At 43.5% G+C, this 24,731-nt stretch overlaps 1 protein-coding gene across 1 annotated transcript; it reads left to right on the forward strand.

The window, feature by feature from the left end:
• On the forward strand, window positions 1–23,090 carry LOC106611472 (tandem C2 domains nuclear protein). The gene is made up of 12 exons (XM_045723746.2): window positions 1–186; window positions 473–543; window positions 818–1,015; window positions 1,242–1,388; window positions 2,912–2,988; window positions 4,338–4,419; window positions 5,238–5,338; window positions 6,149–6,265; window positions 7,649–7,840; window positions 17,944–18,049; window positions 18,477–18,673; window positions 18,858–23,090. The coding sequence occupies exons 2-12, from the start codon at window positions 474–476 to the stop codon at window positions 18,966–18,968; spliced, it is 1,398 nt and encodes a 465-aa protein (XP_045579702.1). The 5' UTR covers window positions 1–186; window position 473; the 3' UTR covers window positions 18,969–23,090.
• The last annotated feature ends 1,641 nt before the right edge of the window (window positions 23,091–24,731 follow it).

Consider the following 24,731-nt stretch of genomic DNA (forward strand, 5'->3'; position numbering starts at 1 on the left):
GGAGCATGTCAACAGAACCAACCAGCCTTAAACCCGACGGGCACTAGGACCTAAAACGTGTCTGTGGGTTCCAGTGGAAGTTAAGGAGGAAGACAGCCTGGGAGAATGTCCACGGTCCCAGCTCTTCTATAGACAAGTATTGAAAGAAGTTGTGCGTTTTCCCGGGCGGGAATATCTGCTTAACAGGTCTTTTTTTTAATAAATTGTTTTAGTTTGGTTTTAATGTGGTTATTGTAAAATGATAATAATTGCTGAAATGTCTAGGAATCTTTTCTCGATATGTATCTCTTCTCATCAGAAGATATAGCTGACTCCGGGGGCAATTCATTTCTTGGAACTATTCTGTCGTCAGAAAGATAATCTCAGTCAAGTTATTTGAATGTAAATTCATCAGAAACTTTCAAGCGGTATACAGTTGGTTTAGTGCTGCTGTTTATTCTGTTGTGTACTCTGGATTACGACCCTATTACAGCATGGCAATGGAATGTATCAAGAACTGCTGCAAGACCTTCCTAGGCAAGGACGCTGAGATCGAACAACAAGGTCAATTGTTAATTTTATACATATAAAAAAAAATGTAGCCTATAGCTATTGGATTACTCCTTGGCTTATGTTATATCACCTATCTATCAAATGTTTATTAAAGAAAATATATTGATTAGAATCTATCCGTTGTGTTATTTTCCCCTTTTTAAAAATGTAGTACCATATTGTTTACAGCCTTATCATATCAGATGTGATGGGATGTCCACTACTTAGTAAACTGAAGTCCCTCTGGGGGGGAAAAAAATGAAAAATGGTTTATTCTACTTTGTAGTGATTACAATGAAGATGCCCCCAGCCAGAGCTATCTCAGGTGTCCCCAGGAAGGGTGTAGGGGTATCAGAGGACTATCTCCTCTCTAAACTCCCTCAGGATGGAAAAGAGATCCCATTTGTCCTCCCCACGTTCAAACCTTCCTACATCCAACCACGAGGATCACGTTACCTCAGCTACCAGACACCAGGGCTACACAGTATGTATCAATCAATCAATCAATCAGTGTCTTTACTGTCACAAATTTGGACATTTTTACAACCAGCATTGTCTGGGCTTTTCTCAGAGCGAAAATGTAATATCAATTCATGTTTTATTGCTAATATCATAATGTACATACTGTATTGATTATGGCAATAACCTCTCTGTGTGTATCCCAGGTTTAGGGGATGTGTTAGGTAACCTCTAACCTCTATGTACCCCAGGTTCAGCCAGGAGCACCTATGCAGAGAGGAAGGCGGAGCTGTCAGGGGCCAGTAACATAGTCTATAACCCTGACTCCTCCACCAACATGTCTCCCGGAACAACACGACACAGCAATCTGAAAAAGAGTCCCCGGGGCTCAGAATCAGGTGTGTACTGTAATATCACCCTGACCCCTAACCCTGTACTGTAATATCACCCTGACCCTGTACTGTAATATCACCCTAACCCTGTACTGTAATATCACCCTAACCCCTAACCCTGTACTGTAATATCACCCTAAACCCCTAACCCTGTACTGTAATATCACCCTGACCCTGTACTGTAATATCCCCCCCACCCCTAACCCTGTACTGTAATATCACCCTGACCCCTAACCCTGTACTGTAATATCACCCTGACCCCTAACCCTGTACTGTAATATCACCCTAACCCTGTACTGTAATATCACCCCTGACCCTGTACTGTAATATCACCCTGACCATGTACTGTAATATCACCCTGACCCCTAACCCTGTACTGTAATATCACCTTGACCCCTAACCCTGTACTGTAATATCACCCTAACCCTGTACTGTAATATCACCCTGACCCCTAACCCTGTACTGTAATATCACCCTAACCCTGTACTGTAATATCACCCTAAACCCTAACCCTGTACTGTAATATCACCCTGACCCCTAACCCTGTACTGTAATATCACCCTAACCCTTTACTGTATTATCACCCTAACCCTGTACTGTAATATCACCCTAACCCCTAACTCTGTACTGTAATATCACCCTGACCCCTAACCCTGTACTGTAATATCACCCTAACCCTGTACTGTAATATCACCCTAAACCCCTAACCCTGTACTGTAATATCACCCAAAACCCCTAACCCTGTACTGTAATATCACCCTGACCCTGTACTGTAATATCACCCTAAACCCTAACCCTGTACTGTAATATCACCCTAACCCCTAACCCTGAACTGTAATATCACCCTGACCCCTAACCCTGTACTGTAATATCACCTTGACCCCTAACCCTGTACTGTAATATCACCTTGACCCCTAACCCTGTACTGTAATATCACCCTGACCCCTAACCCTGTACTGTAATATCACCCTAACCCCTAACCCTGTACTGTAATATCACCCTAAACCCCTAACCCTGTACTGTAATATCACCCTGACCCTGTACTGTAATATCACCCTGACCCCTAACCCTGTACTGTAATATCACCCTGACCCTGTACTGTAATATCACCCAAAACCCCTAACCCTGTACTGTAATATCACTCTAAACCCTAACCCTGTACTGTAATATCACCCTAACCCCTAACCCTGTACTGTAATATCACCTCTGACCCCTAGTGTACTGTAATATCACCCTGACCCCTAGTGTACTGTAATCTGACCCCTGGTGTACTGTATTTCACCCGTAACCCCTAGTGTACTGTAATATCACGGATAAGAAAAGTCTCTCCTCATACCAGCTCATATTGGTTTACATGTGAGGAGAGACCAGGACCTCTGGATCAGGTGTGTATTGTAAAATCAGAAAGAGAAAAGTCTCCCATCATCATATTGCAAATACTGAGATTTTCCTGTGTCTTAGTAATTGTTTGCTTAGCTTTCACATTGGGAAAAAGTATCTTTGCTTAACAAGGTTTGCTTGGCTTTCAGGTGGGAATATGAAGACTGGGAATCTGAGCAAATCCATGTTTGACTTGTCCAACTCCAACCCTCCCAGCCACATGCAGGTGAGTGAGGATGTTTATGTAATAACCAAACACCTGTATTGTTTACCTCTGACACGTTCAGTGTGATGCCTCTGTGAGCCAAGCCTAAATCCACCTATGAGCTGCCATACCTTTTTCTGTCCTCCACTGTAAAGTCATTGTGCGTCACACGGCCACCTTCATGGTTTTCATCGACCGTCACTCACCTCCCAGCCTCTAAAAGACGGCGAAAAGCTCTGTTGATTGTGTTGAATGAAGTGGTAATCAATCACAGTAATATGTAGGGTTTGGTTAGGGCTGGTCTGGGTGGGGTCCTCTCGGCTGTATTAGTAATATACAGGGTATTGTATCGTAATCGGCAGTCATAAACAATCCGTTGGTTACCAGGTATATATTGATAGTGAATTTGTTATGAATACTTGGCCTCATGTCTCGCCCCCCCCCAAAAAAAACACGATAAACATTACAATCTATCGTACAGAACCTGGTGATAAATAACGTGATAAACTTCAGTTTCAGTACACGTTTCACAGTGTTTCAGTGAACTGATATTAGGCTTGCATCCTAAATTCCTCCCTATTCCCTATATAGTGACCTATGGGCCCTGGTCAACAGTAGTTCACTATAAAGGACATAGGGGGCCATTTGGAACACATCTGGTACCTGGTTGAACCTGGGCCAGAACTTTGTGATTTGATGCTTAGTGTGCTGTATTGTTAGTTGCTCTCATGCCTTATCGGGGAAGTCCAGCTATTGAGATGTTGCTGTGTAATGTAATATCGGGGAAGTCCAGCTATTGAGGTGTTGCTGTGTAATGTAATATCGGGGAAGTCCAGCTATTGAGATGTTGCTGTGTAATGTAATATCAGGGAAGTCCAGCTATTGAGATGTTTCTGTGTAATGTAATATCGGGGAAGTCCAGCTATTGAGATGTTGCTGTGTAATGTAATATCGGGGAAGTCCAGCTATTGAGATGTTGCTGTGTAATGTAATATCGGGGAAGTCCAGCTATTGAGATGTTGCTGTGTAATGTAATATCGGGGATGTCCAGCTATTGAGATGTTGCTGTGTAATGTAATATCGGGGATGTCCAGCTATTGAGAAGTTGCTGTGTAATGTAATATCGGGGAAGTCCAGCTATTGAGATGTTGCTGTGTAATGTATTCATGCAGAGATAATAATACACAGTCTGTTTGAGCATCCTGTTCATGTCCTGTTCATGCCCTGTTGATTTCACGCTAGGTTGTCTCTGTGTTTATTATGACAATGTGTCCAGTGCCTAACACGTGTGTGTGTGTGTGTGTGTGTGTGTGTGTGTGTGTGTGTGTGTGTGTGTGTGTGTGTGTGTGTGTGTGTGTGTCCCATTGTAGCGTTACGACAGTGTGTCCAGTGTCCAGAGCAGCAGTGCATCGTCCTCCCAGAGGGACTCCCTGGAGAACAGCCGTAGCCTTGGTAACCATTACACACACACACACACACACACCACACACACACACACACACACCCCAGTCGTAGCCTTGGTAACCAATATAAAGGAAACACTAAACCCTGACTACAGAACAAAGACAACAATTCACTTCCTAACACACACGCACACAGACACACACACACACACACACACACACACACACACACACACACACACCCCAGTCGTAGCCTTGGTAACCAATATAAAGGAAACACTAAACCCTGACTACAGAACAAAGACAACAATTCACTTCCTAACACACACACACACACACACACACACACACACACACACACACACACACACACACACACACACACACACACAGCACATCAAGAATTTCACAATGCACAAATGCAGATGGATTTCCAAACGAACAGTCACGTTCATCAACTTGTTTTCCATTGAACTGACATGTGTCTCTGTTGGTGTTTTCCATTGAACTGACATGTGTCTCTGTTGGTGTTTTCCATTGAGCTGACATGTCTTTGTTGGTGTTTTCCATTGAACTGACATGTCTCTGTTGGTGTTTTCCATTGAACTGACATGTCTCTGTTGGTGTTTTTCCATTGAACTGACATGTGTCTCTGTTGGTGTTTTCCATTGAGCTGACATGTCTTTGTTGGTGTTTTCCATTGAACTGACATGTCTCTGTTGGTGTTTTCCATTGAGCTGACATGTCTCTGTTGGTGTTTTCCATTGAGCTGACATGTCTCTTTGTTGGTGTTTTCCATTGAACTGACATGTCTCTGTTGGTGTTTTCCATTGAACCGACATGTCTCTGTTGTGTCTGTTTTTGTAGAGTCCATCACGTTGTCTGGAGATGAGAGGGACTTGGGGAAGTTGTGTGTCCGGCTGAGTTACCAGGAGGCCCTGGAGCAGGTGTGGATCACGTTGGTACAGGTACGGTTATAGGCCGCGGGAGGAAGGGGCTACCAAGGGGACTGAAGGGCCCATTGTACCTCCCTGCTAGGTGACTGAATGAAGCCTCTGTCTCAGATTGTCGGACCAGAAACCAGGACCCAGAAACTCCATCTCAATTTCTCCTCTCTCTCACAAGTCACTGCTCTGTTAACTTCTGAGAAGTTTTTTAAATAATCGCTGCTTTGAGTTTATTTTTCAACTGTAAAGTAGATTAACAAGCACTTCCTTTCCAATCAAAAATTAAAAGGTCATACTCTTCTGATCATATCACAAAATACGATCACAACGTAGATACGCTACCAAGTAAATTACTTTCAACCAAAAACAAGAGAAATCCTGAGACACTTGGTTAGAAGTCTCTGTATATTAAATACACTATGATACCTACTGTAGTCGGACCTCTGACTCTGTAGTCGGACCTCTGACTCTGTAGTCGGACCTCTGACCCTGTAGTCGGACCTCTGACCCTGTAGTCGGACCTCTGACCCTGTAGTCGGACCTCTGACCCTGTAGCCGGACATCTGACTCTGTAGCCGGACCTCTGACTCTGTAGCCGGACCTCTGACTCTGTAGCCGGACCTCTGACTCTGTAGCCGGACCTCTGACTCTGTAGCCGGACCTCTGACTCTGTAGCCGGACCTCTGACTCTGTAGTCGGACCTCTGACTCTGTAGCCGGACCTCTAACTCTGTAGCCGGACCTCTAACTCTGCAGCCGGACCTCTAACTCTGTAGTCGGACATCTACCTCTGTAGCCGGACTTCTAAGTCTTCTTTCTCTCCTTCTCTCAGTGTAAGGATGTATCCCTCGCTCAGAACAGCAGTGAGCAGCAGAAGATTAGCTTTAAAGGCATCATCACTATGAGCAAACCAGTACAGTTCAAGAGCTCTGTCAAGGAAGGTTCTCCGGTAAGTTATTTAACGCATCCCAACCCCATGTTAGCCTGGTAGCAGATCTGTTTGTGCTCTCTTGTTAACTCATGTGATGTCAGTGATGTAGGAAAGACAACACAAACAGTTCTGGCACCAGTCTAAACCCATTTACTGTACAATACTAGGTCTCCAGTCACATCTAAGATAGACTAGCATTAGCCTGGTCCCATACCTGTTTGAGTTGTAGGCCTATAGTCAACTCCTATGGTGGTTGTCATGCACAAACAGATCTGGGATCAGGATTGTCGAGCATTTCCTCACCTCATCTCTAGGTCGGAGAAGAACGGCTTAAGACAACCTAATAATTCCATGCGGGGCGTTCGAATATAAACAGATTCATTGGCACAGCAACTCCAGAGCAAAAACGACTGGAAGTAAATGTTAGCAGTACAGATAATGTGTCATCCAAGTGGAAAATAAACGTAATCGTAGTGAATTTCAGCGAAATACTAACCCTACACGTAAAATAACTGATTTACTGTCACGCTGGTCACTGTTTCAATGCTAATCCTCTAGAATCAGCAACGGAGCTGGTAGTTCCCAATGAATGTGTTTATTTTCGAACACCTCCTGCATGGATATTATTACGTTGTCTTAACCGTCTCTATATTCAACCTAGACCGACCTAACAACACTGAACCACTGATGGTTGGTTACCTGATAGCTTCACATCCAAGTAGCAGTTCTAGCTACCAAGCAGCATCCTCACATCTTAGACATTGGCCTTCTGTTTGATAGAGAGAAAATGTCTGTCTGGGAGAAAGTAAAAGTCATTCTCTCTGGCAACTTAACATCCTTCCGTCCTCTCCCCTGGGCATTACATTGGCTAACCTGGGCATGTATCCACAAAGCGTCTCTGAGTAGGAGTGCTGATCTAAGATCAGTTTTGCCTTATAGATCATAATGATTCAGACTATATGGACAGATCCTAGATCAGCATTCATTCTCTAAGATACTTTGTGGATACGGGACCAGATGTGATCAAGGAAAATAGATAGAGAGAGAGAGAGATCTCCTCTGAGCTCTTACATTCCTTGACTGCGTCACTGGCTTTTATTTCTCACTGATAGTTTAGCCTCTTGTCGAGCGCAGTGTTTCTGTTGTTGAGCTGTTGCAGGCCTGACGAGTTAGTGGCAGTAAATAAAGTGAGAACAGGATTTATCCATTTGCACTGTTGATGCTTTTTGCTCCACTAGGATCTACGAGTAAGTAAGTGAAGAAACAATGTGATCTTCTCTGATAACATACTACCAGATACTAGTCAGAGTGGAGTACCGTCCTAATCTACCAGATACTAGTCAAAGTGGAGTACCATCCTAATCTTCTATCTCTGCTCCCTCCCTCCTTCCCTCCTCCTAGGACACAGTCTTCATGGAGACCTTTGTGTTTACGTTGCGGCTGCAGCAGCTGCGTTGCTGTGCTCTGGTATTCCGGCTGCAGACCCACCACCCCAGGAAGAGGACGGTGGCAGAGTGTGTCCTCTCCCTCAGACAGCTGGGCCCTGAGGAGACACAGCACTGGATGGAGCTCATCCCCCCTTCCATGACCACTGTGAGTATAGAGTTGTACAGCATAGAAATAGAATGACTAGAAAGTCAATTTCCAACTCAGTGGCCTTGTGGTTTTGAGTGTCCGGCCTGAGATTGGGAACTTTGTGGAGTTTGATCCCCGACCGAGTCACACCAAAGCATGTAAAAATGGGTCAGGGAGGTGATCAAGAACCCGATAGTCACTCTGACAGAGCTCCAGAGTTCTTTTGTGGAGATGGGAGAACCTTCCAGAAGGACAACCATCTTTGCAGCACTCCATCAAGTACTTTGTTACTTGAGTCATCTCTCTTCGCTCTTTCTCTCCCTGCCACTTTCCACCGCGACCTAGCCATGCCGCCTGTCACTCAAGGAGCGTATTTCATGTTCCTCAACCACGAGACACTTGCGTTCGGTCTGGTCAATGCAGCACATGCAACACTGTTGATGACAACAATTCAGTTGTCACTTTGATCTTAATATAAATCCTCTAGTGTTCTATAATTACGCAATTAGTTTGTGTTTCTTACATCAGCAAACAGTTAGTTTGTCATTTCTTAGCAAGTTGCCCTAAGTAGATGTCCTAAACGACTTGCCAAAGCTATAGTTTGTTAACAAGAAATTTGTGGAGTAGTTGAATAATGAGTTTTAATGACTCCAACCTTTTTATTTTTGACAACTTTTACTTTTACTTCACTACATTCCTAAAGGAAATACTGTACTTTTCACTCCATACATTGTCCCTGACACCTAAAAGTACTAATTACATTTTGACTGCTGAGCAGGACCGGAAAATGGTCCAATTCACACTCTTATCAAGAGAATATCCCCGGCCATCTACTGCCTCTGATCTGGAGGACTCACTAAACACAAATGCTTTGTTGGTAAATGATGTCTGAGTGTTGTACTGTGCCCCTGGCAAGTAAATAAGTAAATAAAAAAAAGTAAATAAAAAAAAGTAAATAAAAAAAAACAAGAAAATGGTTCCGTCTGGTTTGCTTCATATAAGGAATTAGAAATTATTTATACTTTTACTTCCGATACTTAAGTATATTTTATAAATTACATTTACTTTTGATACTTAAGTATATTTAAAACCAAATACTTTTAGACTTTTACTCAAGTAGTATTTTACTGGGTGACTTTCACTTTTACTTGAGTAATTTTCTATTAACGTATCTTTACTTTTACTTGAACAGTATAAAACAATCAGAATGGAGAAAGACTCATTGAAATCACTTAAAATGTACAGTTTAAGTCGGAAGATTACATACACTCGGAAGTTTACACACAAAACTCATTTTTCAACCACTCCACAAATTTCTTGTTAACAAACTTGGCAAGTCGGTTAGGACATCTACTTCGTGCATGACACAAGTAATTTTTCCAACAATTGTATACAGACAGATTATTTCACTTATCATTCACTGTATCACAATTCCAGAAGGTCAGAAGTTTACAACAGCTTGGAAAATTCCAGAAAATGATGTCATGGCTTTAGAAGCTTCTGAAAGACTAATTGACATAATTTGAGTCAATTGGAGGTGTACCTGTGGATGTATTTCAAGGCCGCTCAGCAAGGAAGAAGCCACTGCTCCAAAACCGCCATAAAAAAACCAGACTACGGTTTGCAACTGCACATGAGGACAAAGATCGTACTTTTTGGAGAATTGTCCTCTAGTCTGATGAAACAAAAATAGAAATGTTTGGCCATAATGACCATCGTTATGTTTGGAGGAAAAAGGGGGAGGCTTACAAGCCGAAGAACACCATCCCAACCGTGAAGCACGGGGGTGGCAGCATCATGTTGTGGGGGTGCTTTGCTGCAGGAGGGACTGGTGCACTTCACAAAATAGATGGCATCATGAGGATGGAAAATTATGTGGATATATTGAAGCAACATCACAAGACATCAGTCAGGAAGTTAAAGCTTGGTCACAAATGGATCTTCCAAATGGACAATGACCCCAAGCATACTTCCAAAGTTGTGGCAAAATGGCTTAAGGACAACAAAGTCAAGGTATTGGGGTGGCCATCACAAAGCCCTGACCTCAATCCTATAGAAAATTTGTGGGAAGAACTGAAAAAGTGTGTGCGAGCAAGGAGGCCTACAAACCTGACTCAGTTACACCAGCTCTGTCAGCAGGAATGGGCCAAAATTCACCCAACTTATTGTGGGAAGCTTGTGGAAGGCTACACAAAACATTTGACCCAAGTTAAACAATTTAAAGGCAATGCTACCAAATACTAATTGACTGTATGTAAACTTCTGATCTACTGGGAATGTGATGAAAGAAATAAAAGCTGAAATAAATCATTCTCTCTACTATTATTCTGACATTTCAAATTCTTAAAATAAAGTGGCGATAGTAACTGACCTAAGACAAGGAATTTTTACTACGATTAAATGTCTGGAATTGTGAAAAACTGAGTTTAAATGTATTTGGCTAAGGTGTATGTAAACTTCCAACTTCAACTGTATGTGTTGCCACCCTAGGATCACTCACTACTCATAAAGCACCCTAGGATCACTCACTACTCATAAAGCACCCTGGGATCACTCACTACTCATAAAGCACCCTGGGATCACTCACTACTCATAAAGCACCCTGGGATCACTCACTACTCATAAAGAACCCTGGGATCACTCACTACTCATAAAGCACCCTGGGATCACTCACTACTCATAAAGAACCCTAGGATCACTCACTACTCATAAAGCACCCTGGGATCACTCACTACTCATAAAGCACCCTGGGATCACTCACTACCCATAAAGCACCCTGGGATCACTCACTACTCATAAAGCACCCTGGGATCACTCACTACTCATAAAGAACCCTGGGATCACTCACTACTCATAAAGCACCCTGGGATCACTCACTACTCATAAAGAACCCTAGGATCACTCACTACTCATAAAGCACCCTGGGATCACTCACTACCCATAAAGCACCCTGGGATCACTCACTACTCATAAAGCACCCTGGGATCACTCACTACTCATAAAGCACCTTAGGATCACTCACTACTCATAAAGCACCCTGGGATCACTCACTACTCATAAAGCACCCTGGGATCACTCACTACCCATAAAGCACCCTGGGATCACTCACTACTCATAAAGCACCCTGGGATCACTCACTACTCATAAAGCACCCTGGGATCCCTCACTACCCATAAAGCACCTTAGGATCACTCACTACTCATAAAGCACCCTGGGATCACTCACTACTCATAAAGCACCCTAGGATCACTCACTACCCATAAAGAACCCTGGGATCACTCACTACTCATAAAGCACCCTAGGATCACTCACTACTCATAAAGCACCCTGGGATCACTCACTACCCATAAAGCACCCTGGCATCACTCACTACCCATGAAGCACCCTGTGATCACTCACTACCCATAAAGCACCCTGGGATCACTCACTACTCATAAAGCACCCTGGGATCACTCACTACTCATAAAGCACCCTGGGATCACTCACTACTCATAAAGCATCCTGGGATCACTCACTACTCATAAAAGCAAATGTAGAACTTTTAATATTCAAAAACTAAAAATACCGTCAAATACCGTCATGCCGTCATACCGCCCGTGATATAATATTTTGGCCATATCGCCCAGCCCTACTTCCAGCAGCACAACGACTCTAAGCACACAGCCTAGACAACGTAGGAGTGGCTTCGGGAAAGTCTCTGAATGTCCTTGAGTGGCCCAGCCAGAGCCCGTACTTGAACCCGATCGAACATCTCTGGAGAGACCTGAAATAGCTGTGCAGCGACGCTCCCCATCCAACCTGACAGAGCTTGAGGGGATCTACAGAGAAGAATGGGAGAAACTCCCCAAATACAGGTGTGCCAAGCTTGTAGTGTCATACCCAAGAAGACTCGAGGCTGTAATTGCTGCCAAAGGTGCTTCAACAAAGTAGTAAAGGGTCTGAATAATTAGGTAAATGTGATATTTAATTTATTCATTATTTATATATACATTTGCAAACATTTCTAAAAACCTGTTTTTGCTTTGTCATTATGGGGTATTGTGTGTAGATTGATGAGGGAAAAAAACAATTTAATACATTTTAGAATAAAACTGTAATGTAAGAATATGTGGACAAAGTCAAGGGGTCTGAATACTTTCCCAAATGCACTGTTATAAATTAAGTTCTTGTTTTGTATCCAGTGGATTTCATTGTGAAAAAGCCCAAGTTTTCACTCATGAACCTGCAGCCACTAGTTAGCTTGTCAGTGGACGTTCGAAGTTAGCGCCGTTCTGCCTCGGAGCAGCGAAACAGAGTTCTATTCAGCAGCGACCTCTTTTTCATAATTTCCTGTGACGACATTCCATTCAATCTAAATATGAGCAATTCTCTGAATAAAACGTCTAACTTTTGAACTGTACATGGTAGAGACATGGGTTTTGGACCATTTGTTTTTCTGATGTAGTACTCTATTGAATGGACGTATTTGTGTAAACCTTGAATGAATTAATAATTTTGTGGATGAAAACCCTGTCATCTGGGAGTATCCTTCTGAACACTACCCTGTCCTCTGGGACTAGCCTTCTGAACACCAACCTGTCCTCTGGGACTATCCTTCTGAACACCAACCTGTCCTCTGGGAGTATCCCTCTGAACACCAACCTGTCCTCTGGGAGTATCCCTCTGAACACCAACCTGTCCTCTGGGAGTATCCCTCTGAACACCAACCTGTCCTCTGGGAGTATCCCTCTGAACACCAACCTGTCCTCTGGGAGTATCCCTCTAAACACCAACCTGTCCTCTGGGAGTATCCCTCTAAACACCAACCTGTCCTCTGGGAGTATCCCTCTAAACACCAACCTGTCCTCTGGGAGTATCCCTCTGAACACTACTCTGTCCTCTGGGAGTATCCCTCTAAACACCAACCCTGTCCTCTGGGAGTATCCCTCTGAACACCAACCTGTCCTCTTGGAGTATCCCTCTAAACACCAACCCTGTCCTCTGGGAGTATCCCTCTAAACACCAACCTGTCCTCTGGGAGTATCCCTCTAAACACTACTCTGTCCTCTGGGAGTATCCCTCTAAACACCAACCCTGTCCTCTGGGAGTATCCCTCTGAACACCAACCTGTCCTCTTGGAGTATCCCTCTAAACACCAACCCTGTCCTCTGGGAGTATCCCTCTAAACACCAACCCTGTCCTCTGGGAGTATCCCTCTGAACACCAACCCTGTCCTCTGGGAGTATCCCTCTGAACACTACTCTGTCCTCTGAGAGTATCCCTCTAAACACCAACCCTGTCCTCTGGGAGTATCCCTCTGAACACCAACCTGTCCTCTGGGAGTATACCACTGAACACCAACCTGTCCTCTGGGAGTATCCCTCTAAACACCAACCTGTCCTCTGGGAGTATCCCTCTAAACACCAACCTGTCCTCTGGGAGTATCCCTCTGAACACCAACCTGTCCTCTGGGAGTATCCCTCTAAACACCAACCCTGTCCTCTGGGAGTATCCCTCTGAACACCAACCTGTCCTCTGGGAGTATCCCGCTAAACACCAACCTGTCCTCTGGGAGTATCCCTCTGAACACCAACCTGTCCTCTGGGAGTATCCCTCTAAACACCAACCCTGTCCTCTGGGAGTATCCCTCTGAACACCAACCTGTCCTCTGGGAGTATCCCTCTGAACACCAACCTGTCCTCTGGGAGTATCCCTCTGAACACCAACCGGCGCTCTGGGAGTATCCCTCTAAACACCAACCTGTCCTCAGGGAGTATCGTCCTGGTCCCAGCTGTTGCTTTCATTATTCATTTTACTGCCCAACTGTGACCCACTGGCTTATTTGCAGTTTCTTAAGGCACCCAACCAAGCCCTTAGATAACACAGGCCTTAGACAGAGTCATACATAACAGCTTCCCTTTTGTTGTATCCCTCTTTCTGAAATAGACTAACCCATCCTATGAAGAGTGTGTATTTGAAACAGTGGATACAATACATGCATCTTTTGGAAAAAGCCTTTGTGTAGGCTCATTATGTGGAGAGTTGTTGGTGGGGGTTATAGGCTCATTATGTGGAGAGTTGTTGGTGGGGGTTATATACTCATTATGTGGAGAGTTGTTGGTGGGGGTTATAGGCTCATTATGTAGAGAGTTGTTGATGGAGGTTATAGGCTCATTATGTGGAGAGTTGTTGATGGAGGTTATAGGCTCATTATGTGGAGAGTTGTTGATGGGAGTTATAGGCTCATTATGTGGAGAGTTGTTGATGGGGATTATAGGCTCATTATGTGGAGAGTTGTTGATGGGGGTTGTAGACTCATTATGTGGAGAGTTGTTGGTGGAGGTTGTAGACTCATTATGTGGAGAGTTGTTGGTGGGGGTTATAGGCTCATTATGTGGAGAGTTGTTGATGGGGGTTATAGGCTCATTATGTGGAGAGTTGTTTATGGAGGTTATAGGCTCATTATGTGGAGAGTTGTTGGTGGGGGTTATAGGCTCATTATGTGGAGAGTTGTTGGTGGGGGTTATAGGCTCATTATGTGGAGAGTTGTTGATGGGGGTTATAGGCTCATTATGTGGAGAGTTGTTGGTGGGGGTTATAGGCTCATTGTGTGGAGAGTTGTTGATGGGGGTTATAGGCTCATTATGTGGAGAGTTGTTGATGGGGATTATAAGCTCATTATGTGAAGTTGTTGATGGGGGTTATAGGTTCATTATGTGGAGAGTTGTTGGTGGAGGTTATAGGCTCATTATGTGGAGAGTAGTTGGTGGGGGTTATAGACTCATTATGTGGAGAGTTGTTGGTGGAGGTTAATGGTAGTAGCAATTGATGCAATAATATTCTTTAGAAATATATAATAATAATGTGAAATGTTTTTAATGGATATTATAGCCATCTGAGGTACAGATGTAGGATCTTAATTTGAGCCAGTTCATTTGAGCTGCATCAGGAAAATAATCATACAGCAACAGGAAATGTGGATTATAATTATAATGGACATTTTTGAAGGGGTTGCTGCCGTTTTCAAGTGGAAATTACAAACTTCAGAAACCTTTTTAAACCTCATGAAACACTACAAGTTGTACATGAAATTTTGCCTGCAACAGGGTGATCAAATTACGATCCTACACCTGTATACACAGTCCAGGAAGTTTAAGAAAGGTTATGGACTTTACTTACCGTAACAGGAAATGTCCTTCTACATATTGTTGTTGTCAGGCCTCAACATGTCCGCCGTGTGGCTGAAACGGATCATGCTCCTGGCTGAAAAGCAGTGGCTGTCTGCTGAAAAGAGAAGCAGGAGAAATGTGTCACTTGGCAATGGGAATGTCATTAAGAGCCCTTTCTCTGTTGCAACATTGGTTGCGTACCAATTGGCACCCTGTTCCCTATTTAAAAAATGTATATTCAAATATCCCAATGCCTCAGGGCAGTGATTGGGGACATTGCCTAGTGTAGAGCGCCGTCTTTCGGATGGGACGTTAAACGAGTGTCCTGACTCTCTGTGGTCACTAAAGATCCCATGGTACTTATCGTAACAGTAGGGGTGTTAACCCTGGAGTCCTGGCTAAATTCCCAATCTGGCTTTCATACCATCACGGTCACCTAATCGTCCCCAGCTTACAATTGGCTCATTCATCCCCCCTCCTCTCCCCTGTAACTATTCTCCAGGTCGTTGCTGTAAATGAGAATGTGTTCTCAGTCAATATACCTGGTAAAATAAGGGTTAAATAAAATGAAATTTAGTGCACTACTTTTGACCAGAGCCCTATGGAACCTGGACAACAGTAGTGCACTAAATAGGGAATAGGGTGCCGTTTGGGATGCCGCCATCATGTGATTCTGAGCGACCTGAGCTTTGTACTCATGAATCAATTTATGATTGTGTTTAAAGACTATGCTTAAACAAATAATGTGTATTTTCTAGGGATACATACGGTTATGATTGTGTTTAATGTTGTGATAACACAGGACATGTACAGTGATCTCCAACAGTATTGGGACGGTGACACATTTGTTGTTGTTTTGTCTCTGTAATCCAGCACTTTGGATTTGAAATGATACAATGACTATGAGGTTAAATTGTAGACTGTCAGCTTTAATTTGAGAGTATTGTCATCCATGCCGGGTGAACCGTTTAGAAATTAAAGCACTTTTTCTCCAAATTCTACCCATTTTAGGGGACGAAAAGTATCGGGACAAATTCACTTATGTGTATTAAAGTAGTCAAAAGCTTTGCATTTTGTCCCATATTCCTAGCGCGCAATGATTACGTCAATTTGTTGGATTCATTTGCTGTTTGTTTTGGTTGTGTTTTAGATCATTTTTTTGCCCAGTAGAAATGAATGGTAACTAAACTATTGTATAATTTTGGTGTAATTTTTATTGTAAATAAGAATAGAATATGTTTCTAAACACTTCTACATTAATGTGGATGCTACCATGGTAACAGATAGTCCTGAATGAATCGTGAATAATGATGAGTTAGAAAGTTACAGATGCACAACTACTATACACTACATGACCAAAAGTATGTGGACACCTGCTTGTCGAACATCTCATTCCAATATCATGGACATTAATATGGAGTTGGTTTCGCCCTTTGCTGCTATAACAGCCTCCAGTCTTCTGGGAAGGCTTTCCACTAGATGATGGAACATTGCTGCGGGGACTTGCTTCCATTCTGCTGCAAGAGCATTAGTGAGGTCGGGTACTGATGTTGGGAGATTAGGCCTGGCTCTCAGTCGGCGTTCCAATTCATCCCAAAGTTGTTCGATGGAGTTGAGGTCAGGGCTCTTCCACACCAATCTCAACAAACCATTTCTGTATGGGCCTCGCTTTGTACAAGGGGGCATTGTCATACTGAAACAGAAAAGGGCCTTCCCTTTGGCAGATAATAGGTCAGTATGTGGGAAAATGACATTATAAATGGGTGCTGTTCTGTTTCTGTGGTCCAGAAGTCAGTGGTAGGTCAAACCTCAGGAGGGACGGAGAGAGGGAGAGGACATTCTGTGATCCAGAAGTCAGTGCTAGGTCAAACCTCAGGAGGGACGGAGAGAGGGAGAGGACATTCTGTGATCCAGAAGTCAGTGGTAGGTCAAACCTCAGGAGGGACGGAGAGAGGGAGAGGACATTTTGTGATCCAGAAGTCAGTGGTAGGTCAAACAACAGGAGGGACGGAGAGAGGGAGAGGACATTCTGTGGTCCAGAAGTCAGTGGTAGGTCAAACCTCAGGAGGGACGGAGAGAGGGAGAGGACATTTTGTGATCCAGAAGTCAGTGGTAGGTCAAACCTCAGGAGGGACGGAGAGAGGGAGAGGACATTTTGTGATCCAGAAGTCAGTGGTAGGTCAAACCTCGGGAGGGACGGAGAGAGGGAGAGGACATTCTGTGGTCCAGAAGTCAGACACAAATCATCATTATGCTTTCTCAGAAAAGAGACATCCAACAGCACGTTGTTAGACCATAGGATTTAGTCTACCACTTTATGGTACACATAGACAGCACAAACAAGCACAGAACATTCAATTCCTTTCGGTTAACTCCTAAAAATGTCCATGCGGTGTTTTCACTATCTTCTTCAATTTGGTACTCCTTCAAACTAATCCACAACGCAAGATGGCGCCGACAGAGATGGTCACCTCGCTTCGAGTCATTACACAAGCATTTCGCTACACTCACATTAACATCTGCTAACCATGTGTATGTGACCAATAACATCTGCTAACCATGTGTATGTGACCAATAAAATTTGATTTAATGATTTGACACAGAAGCAGTAAGTATTATATCTACCTAGTCTTGCGTTACCATACCTCCAAATCACCTTGTTGTTACGTCGCTACCTTGTCTTCCGTTACCATACCTCCAAATCACCTTGTTGTTACGTCGCTACCTTGTCTTCCGTTACCATGCCTCTAAATCACATTGCTGTTACGTCGCTACCTAGTCTCACGTTACCATACCTGGAAATCACGTTGTTGACACGCCGCATTAGCTACCTAACCAAGTACAGGCATTTGGGATGGCACCAGTGTGTTTAGCAACATAAGGTTGTTGGTAGAAAATGTTTGAAACTGTAGAAATGTATCCAGTCTCCAGTGTCTGAAGTTCTCCTCTTCTTCCTCTCCGTCCTATCTCCAGGTGTGTCACGCTGAGCTGCACCTGGCCACCTGTTTCCAGCCTGTTAACGGACGCATCCAGCTGCAGATCCTCGCTGCCCAGAACCTCCCTGTACCACTCAGGCAAGGTAGGTGTCTACTTCACCTGACCAGACCTGGGTTCAAAATATTATTTAAAAAAAATAAAAATAAATGTAGCTGTGCTCAATTGAACTTGCCTGTTGCAATGGAACCAATGGAAAGTCCAACAAGTGCCAACCCTGGCCAACACCAGGCACTCCGGGCAGGCAACAGCAGCAAATACTGAATGTTTTAGAAATATATTTAATAGTATTTGAACCCAGGTCTGGATCTGACCACCTACATCATTTATGTACATCATTCCATTCTTCGAAAACATTTGAAATTATTTGAATGATGAGTAATCTTGAGTGGCCATCCTTACAAATCCCGTCTGGTACGTGAGAAGCCTTGGGCTTCCGAGGCTAACGAGTGACCATTTTGCTTGTGTATTCCACCCCCCCCCCCCCCCCCCCTTCCTTGTCTGTGAAACAGCGTTCTTTGTGAAGATAGAGATGCAGCAGTTGGGCAGGGTGGTGATGAAGAAGAAGACTCACACCCTGAAGTCCTCCGGAGGTCAGCTGACCTGGACTGAGTCTTTCTACTTCCCCTTAGCTCTGGACCAGAGCTTCCTGCTGTCAGTCAAACTCTACAGCCGCCGCTCTGTCAGACGAAAACACTTCCTCGGACAGGTGATAACGGCTTAACGTACTGAATCTGTATGACTTTCTTCTTCGTTTTCTTCTTCTTCTTGTCACTATCCATGCACATAAACGCTCTGCCTATCTCGCTGTCACACACACACCAGTAACCACGTGGAGTTTTTGCGTTTCGGAAGATCAGGCCAGTTACATAACAACATACATTTTTCTGCAGGTTCACCTTGGCTTCGACAGCCCGACGCAGGAAGCAGCAGAGCAGTGGAGGGACAGCATGTCTCACCCCGAGAAGGTGGTGGCTGTATGGCACAGACTCAGCGTGTCCTGAAACGCCTGTAGAAATTCACACAGCCTGTAGAAATTCACACAGCCTGTAGAAATTCACACAGCCTGTAGAAATTCACACAGCCTACATTCAAAATGGCACCCTATTTCGGGGGTTCTCAAAGTGGGGTCCAAGGAGTCCGTGGCCACATCTCAAAATATATATTTAAAAAAAAAAAAAACATTTCTTATGAATATTACTAACAACAACAGGTTAAACACAAATTTTCGCATATGGATCTATGGAATAAGTTTATGGTGTGTAATACAATGTTATATTATTAACCTACAATTTATGTTCTTAAAGGCCTAGTGCAGTCAAAAATGTGATTTCCCTATGTTTTAAATATGAGGTTGGAATAATACTGTGAAATTGTGAAAATTATGATAATGCCCTTTTAGTGTAAGAGCCGTTTGAAAAGACCTGAAATTTCATCCTGTTTTGGTGGGATGGAGTTTTGGTCTGCCTGGAGACATCACCAGGCGGTAAATTAATTAATCAAATCAAATTTGCGCCGAAAACAACAAGTGTAGACCTTACCGTGAAATGCTTACTTACAAGCCCTTAACCAACAGTGCAATTCAAGAAAGAGTTAAGAAAATATTTAACAAGTAAACTAAAGTAAAAATCATTAAAAAGTAACACAATAAAATAACAATAACGAGACTATATACAGGGGGTACCGGTACCGAGTCAGTGTGCGGGGTTACAGGTTAGTCAAGGTAATTTGTACATGTAGGTAGGGGTGAAGTGACTATGCATAGATAATAAACAGTGAGTAGCAGCAGTGTACAAAACAAATGGAAAGGGGTATCAATTTAAATAGTCCAGGTGGCCATTGGATTAACTGTTTAGCAGTCTTATCGCTTGGGGGTAGAAGCTGTTATTAAGGAGCCTTTTGGTCTTAGACTTGGTGCTCCGGTACCGCTTGCCGTGCGGTAGCAGAGAGAACAGTCTGTGACTTGGGTGACTGGAGTAATCGCAGTTCTGATGTCCAGAAGTTATTTTCGGGTCATAAGAGACGGTAGCAGCAACATTATGTACTACAAAAAAAAAAAAGAAGTTACAAACAACGCAAAAAACAAACAAAATAGCACAGTTGGTAAGGAGCACGTAAAACGGCAGCCATTCCCTCCAGCGCCAATAAGAAAGAGAGTTTCAAATCTCTCTGCCAATAACAGCTCGTTTTCAGTTTTCCCCTCCCCCCACTCTGACCACTCCCAGACAGTCCTAGCAAAATTCTTGCTTTAGAAATTGCTCTTTGCTAAGAAGCTATTTTTGTTTATTTTTTTGACCATTTTATTTGAAACAATCACAGTAACGTACTTAATTGTTACCCAACAACAAAACATCTCTCTGCCCCATGACAAAATGCTAAACTGCTAAATTTTCTCTCCGATGCCAAGTGACGGGCCTTTAAAATGTTCCTTCCCAGGGCTTAAGACTTGGTTCGCCCGGCCATGCACTGCTAAAGTCATAGTAAAACTCCTTGGGGCCATACTTGGTGAACATAAGTAACCATTTAAATGTAAAACAGTTTCATCCGGCGTATCAGCAAATTAAAATCGTTGATTTACTTGCACGTGACAGAACATTAAATTGTAGCTGGTCCCAGATAAAATCGCACACGTTTAGCCCTATGCTAACCTCACCAGGTGACACTAATTATATCCTGGCAAAAAGTTCTGGAAATGAAGATTGAGAATTAATTCAAAAAGGAGTTACCTCTTTTAGCCTTTCACACAAACACACTGCTATTGCCTAATAATCATATTACATAGACGTGTACACTTAAATGTAGCCACCTACCTGGAAGGTTAGCATAAGGCTAACGTGTGGCATGTTATCTGATGGGACCAACTGCTATTTACCGTTGTCACATGCCGGTAAATCGACAATATTAATATGAATTGGCTGATACGCATTTTGATCCGGGAGAAACTGTTTACATTTGAATGGTTGCTTAAGTTCGCAATTATCGCCCCCTTATATGATATTTTTTTATCTCACTTGAGTTGTGTACTGAAATGAGGAGGTCCCTGATGAAAAAAAGGAGTCCCCGGCCCCACAAAAAAATTTGAGAACCCCTGCCCAATTTTAGTGCACAACTTTTGACCGGCTCTGGTCAAGAGTAGAGCACCATATATGGAATAGGTTGCCATTTGGGACGTTGACGCGGCCTCACCTGGACAGGCAGGTGACCAAGACCTGTAGACACAGCCTCACCTGGACAGGCAGGTGACCAAGACCTGTAGACACGGCCTCACCTGGACAGGCAGGTGATCAAGACCTGTAGACACGGCCTCACCTGGACAGGCAGGTGACCAAGACCTGTAGACACGGCCTCACCTGGACAGGCAGGTGACCAAGACCTGTAGACACGGCCTCACCTGGACAGGCAGGTGACCAAGACCTGTAGACACGGCCTCACCTGGACAGACAGGTGACCAAGACCTGTAGACACGGCCTCACCTGGACAGGCAGGTGATCAAGACCTGTAGACACGGCCTCACCTGGACAGGCAGGTGACCAAGACCTGTAGACACGGCCTCACCTGGACAGGCAGGTGATCAAGACCTGTAGACACGGCCTCACCTGGACAGACAGGTGACCAAGACCTGTAGACACGGCCTCACCTGGACAGGCAGGTGACCAAGACCTGTAGACACAGCCTCACCTGGACAGGCAGGTGACCAAGACCTGTAGACACAGCCTCACCTGGACAGGCAGGTGACCAAGACCTGTAGACACGGCCTCACCTGGACAGGCAGGTGACCAAGACCTGTAGACACGGCCTCACCTGGACAGGCAGGTGACCAAGACCTGTAGACACGGCCTCACCTGGACAGGCAGGTGATCAAGACCTGTAGACACAGCCTCACCTGGACAGACAGGTGACCAAGACCTGTAGACACAGCCTCACCTGGACAGACAGGTGACCAAGACCAAGACCTGTAAACTCATAACACAAGCACATGCTTTTTAGTCTGGAACCGGACCCATAGGAACAACCACACCTGTATCTGTACCTGTACAGCCATACCAGCATGCTCTATAACTGGGCTTGGCAACAGGAGGCCCAACAGGCAGCTTTTTTAAAGACTGTTAAATCACCAGGAATTCAGCTAAAATTAGTTTAATATAGTAAATATGTTCAATTATTTTTTTGGGGGGGGCTTAGGCCTAGATTCAATCAGATGAAACCGACATAGCTGATGTTTTGACCGTGTCAGGAGGTTGGAGCGGTCAAACATTTCTGTCACCCTAATGGAGGTGTAGATTACATCACACATTCCAGTGTTCGAACATGTAAACAAATCTGCATGGGATTTCTCTTAATGCTACGCCGTGCAGCCAATGACAACGGTCGCTTTATGTATAATGCCAGGAGCCACTTGTGGATTTCACGTCTCTAACGCAGTTCCACCTCTGATACTGCCAAAATGTAAATATTTGTATAATTATGTTCTTGGGACCCCCCCTTGACCATCTGCTACGACATAAACCGGGCCTGCGTCTGAATGTAGGTGCATCCTCTTGTTTTATACGATCACAGGACGCTGCTTCCACTACGGATGATGTACCCTCACCCTGCTTAATTAAAAAGGGATTGTTATATAAACACTGCACATTCTGTGAATGTCTGGAAGAACAAATGGATTTGTTTATTTTTGTAGATAAGGTTTGACTTGTTTTGTATGTTGTCAATGTTTTAGTGAACGTACAGTACATCGAGAAAGTTATTTTGAATGGATATGGATGTTTTTAAAGAAAGAAAATGATTTTTTTAACTCTTATTTAATATATTTATAGCTGTTTATAACTGCTAGGAATTGTAGCATGTATGAATACCTGGTCTTATGTAATGTATCGTCTGTATACACTGGTGAATCCCTGGTCTATTATAATGTATCAATATTTTTTGCACATCTTCTTCCTTGTTTAGTCTTCTAATCTTAATCTAGAGAACTACTGTATAAGTATAATAAATTATTAACTTGACATTAGCATATTAGCATATAAACACTGGTATGAGAGTCTTTCATCTCCTGTCTTTTATGTAATTACATGTAAAGATTGTAAAGATAAGCATGATTAAAACTAAGGTCCTATCTTAAACCCAAATCTGTACAGATGTCAGACCTGGTTTGTTCTGATCAAAGGTGTTGTAAAAGCAAGGAAACTGTCCAGTCCAGTTGTTTCAGTATGTATAGCATACGATGGTAACGTATCCCTCAGTATTCTATAGGCCAGTGTGTATCTTCTCTGAAATGGGCCAACAACCATAAACAATTTGTAGCCTTTTATTATAGAATTGTGTGAGTGACACATGTTCAGAACAAACTGTGAAGATTCCACACTGGCCTCAATACAATAGACATTTCCACTGCGTCACTCACCTCCTTCTAACTCTCAAAATGTAATTTTCCTGCTGGTTCGGATGCAATCATCTGAAGTCATGTGTCCACTGACCTATATTCTACAAAAATCCAATCAAGGATTTTCTTGTCCAGCAATAGAGAAACGGTTTTGGTCTGGCCACTGAAAAAAAGGGATTTAAAATACTATATTTTAAAGATCAGGGTTAGAAACCACTTTATCTACCTGGAAAGGGACATTTAATATTGTCTTTATATGAACATATAGTATCAAATTACAGCAATGTGCATATATAAACACTTAGAAGCCCATTCTAAACCCATTATCAAGGCAGCCTTAGTGTAAAGTGTTACCAGCAATGTTCTAGTCTATTAAGAGTGTGGTATATTGGTGTCAGGCTGATCAGTGTCTGTTATGAGTGTGGTGTATTGGTGTCAGGCTGATCAGTGTCTGTTAGGAGTGTGGTATATTGGTGTCAGGCTGATCAGTGTCTGTTAGGAGTGTGGTATATTGGTGTCAGGCTGATCAGTGTCTAGGAGTGTGGTATATTGGTGTCAGGCTGATCAGTGTCTATTAGGAGTGTGGTATATTGGTGTCAGGCTGATCAGTGTCTAGGAGTGTGGTATATTGGTGTCAGGCTGATCAGTGTCTATTAGGAGTGTGGTATATTGGTGTCAGGCTGATCAGTGTCTATTAGGAGTGTGGTATATTGGTGTCAGGCTGATCAGTGTCTAGGAGTGTGGTATATTGGTGTCAGGCTGATCAGTGTCTAGGAGTGTGGTATATTGGTGTCAGGCTGATCAGTGTCTATTAGGAGTGTGGTATATTGGTGTCAGGCTGATCAGTGTCTATTAGGAGTGTGGTGTATTGGTGTCAGGCTGATCAGTGTCTATTAGGAGTGTGGTATATTGGTGTCAGGCTGATCAGTGTCTAGGAGTGTGGTATATTGGTGTCAGGCTGATCAGTGTCTATTAGGAGTGTGGTATATTGGTGTCAGGCTGATCAGTGTCTATTAGGAGTGTGGTATATTGGTGTCAGGCTGATCAGTGTCTAGGAGTGTGGTATATTGGTGTCAGGCTGATCAGTGTCTAGGAGTGTGGTATATTGGTGTCAGGCTGATCAGTGTCTATTAGGAGTGTGGTATATTGGTGTCAGGCTGATCAGTGTCTATTAGGAGTGTGGTATATTGGTGTCAGGCTGATCAGTGTCTATTAGGAGTGTGGTATATTGGTGTCAGGCTGATCAGTGTCTAGGAGTGTGGTATATTGGTGTCAGGCTGATCAGTGTCTATTAGGAGTGTGGTATATTGGTGTCAGGCTGATCAGTGTCTATCAGGAGTGTGGTATATTGGTGTCAGGCTGATCAGTGTCTAGGAGTGTGGTATAT

The sequence above is a fragment of the Salmo salar genome, chromosome 09 (assembly GCF_965601325.2).
Source record: "Salmo salar chromosome 09, fSalSal1, whole genome shotgun sequence".
Taxonomy (NCBI): Eukaryota; Metazoa; Chordata; class Actinopteri; order Salmoniformes; family Salmonidae; genus Salmo; species Salmo salar.

Excerpts from the sequence above, each read along its gene's own strand:
- LOC106611472 (XM_045723746.2), top strand. The coding sequence starts at position 474 with ATGGCAATGGAATGTATCAAGAACTGCTGCAAGACCTTCCTAGGCAAG. Across the intron at positions 544-817 it reads CGCTGAGATCGAACAACAAG|TGATTACAATGAAGATGCCC; the intron begins GTCAATTGTTAA and ends TCTACTTTGTAG. Across the intron at positions 7,841-17,943 it reads TCCCCCCTTCCATGACCACT|GTGTGTCACGCTGAGCTGCA; the intron begins GTGAGTATAGAG and ends TCCTATCTCCAG.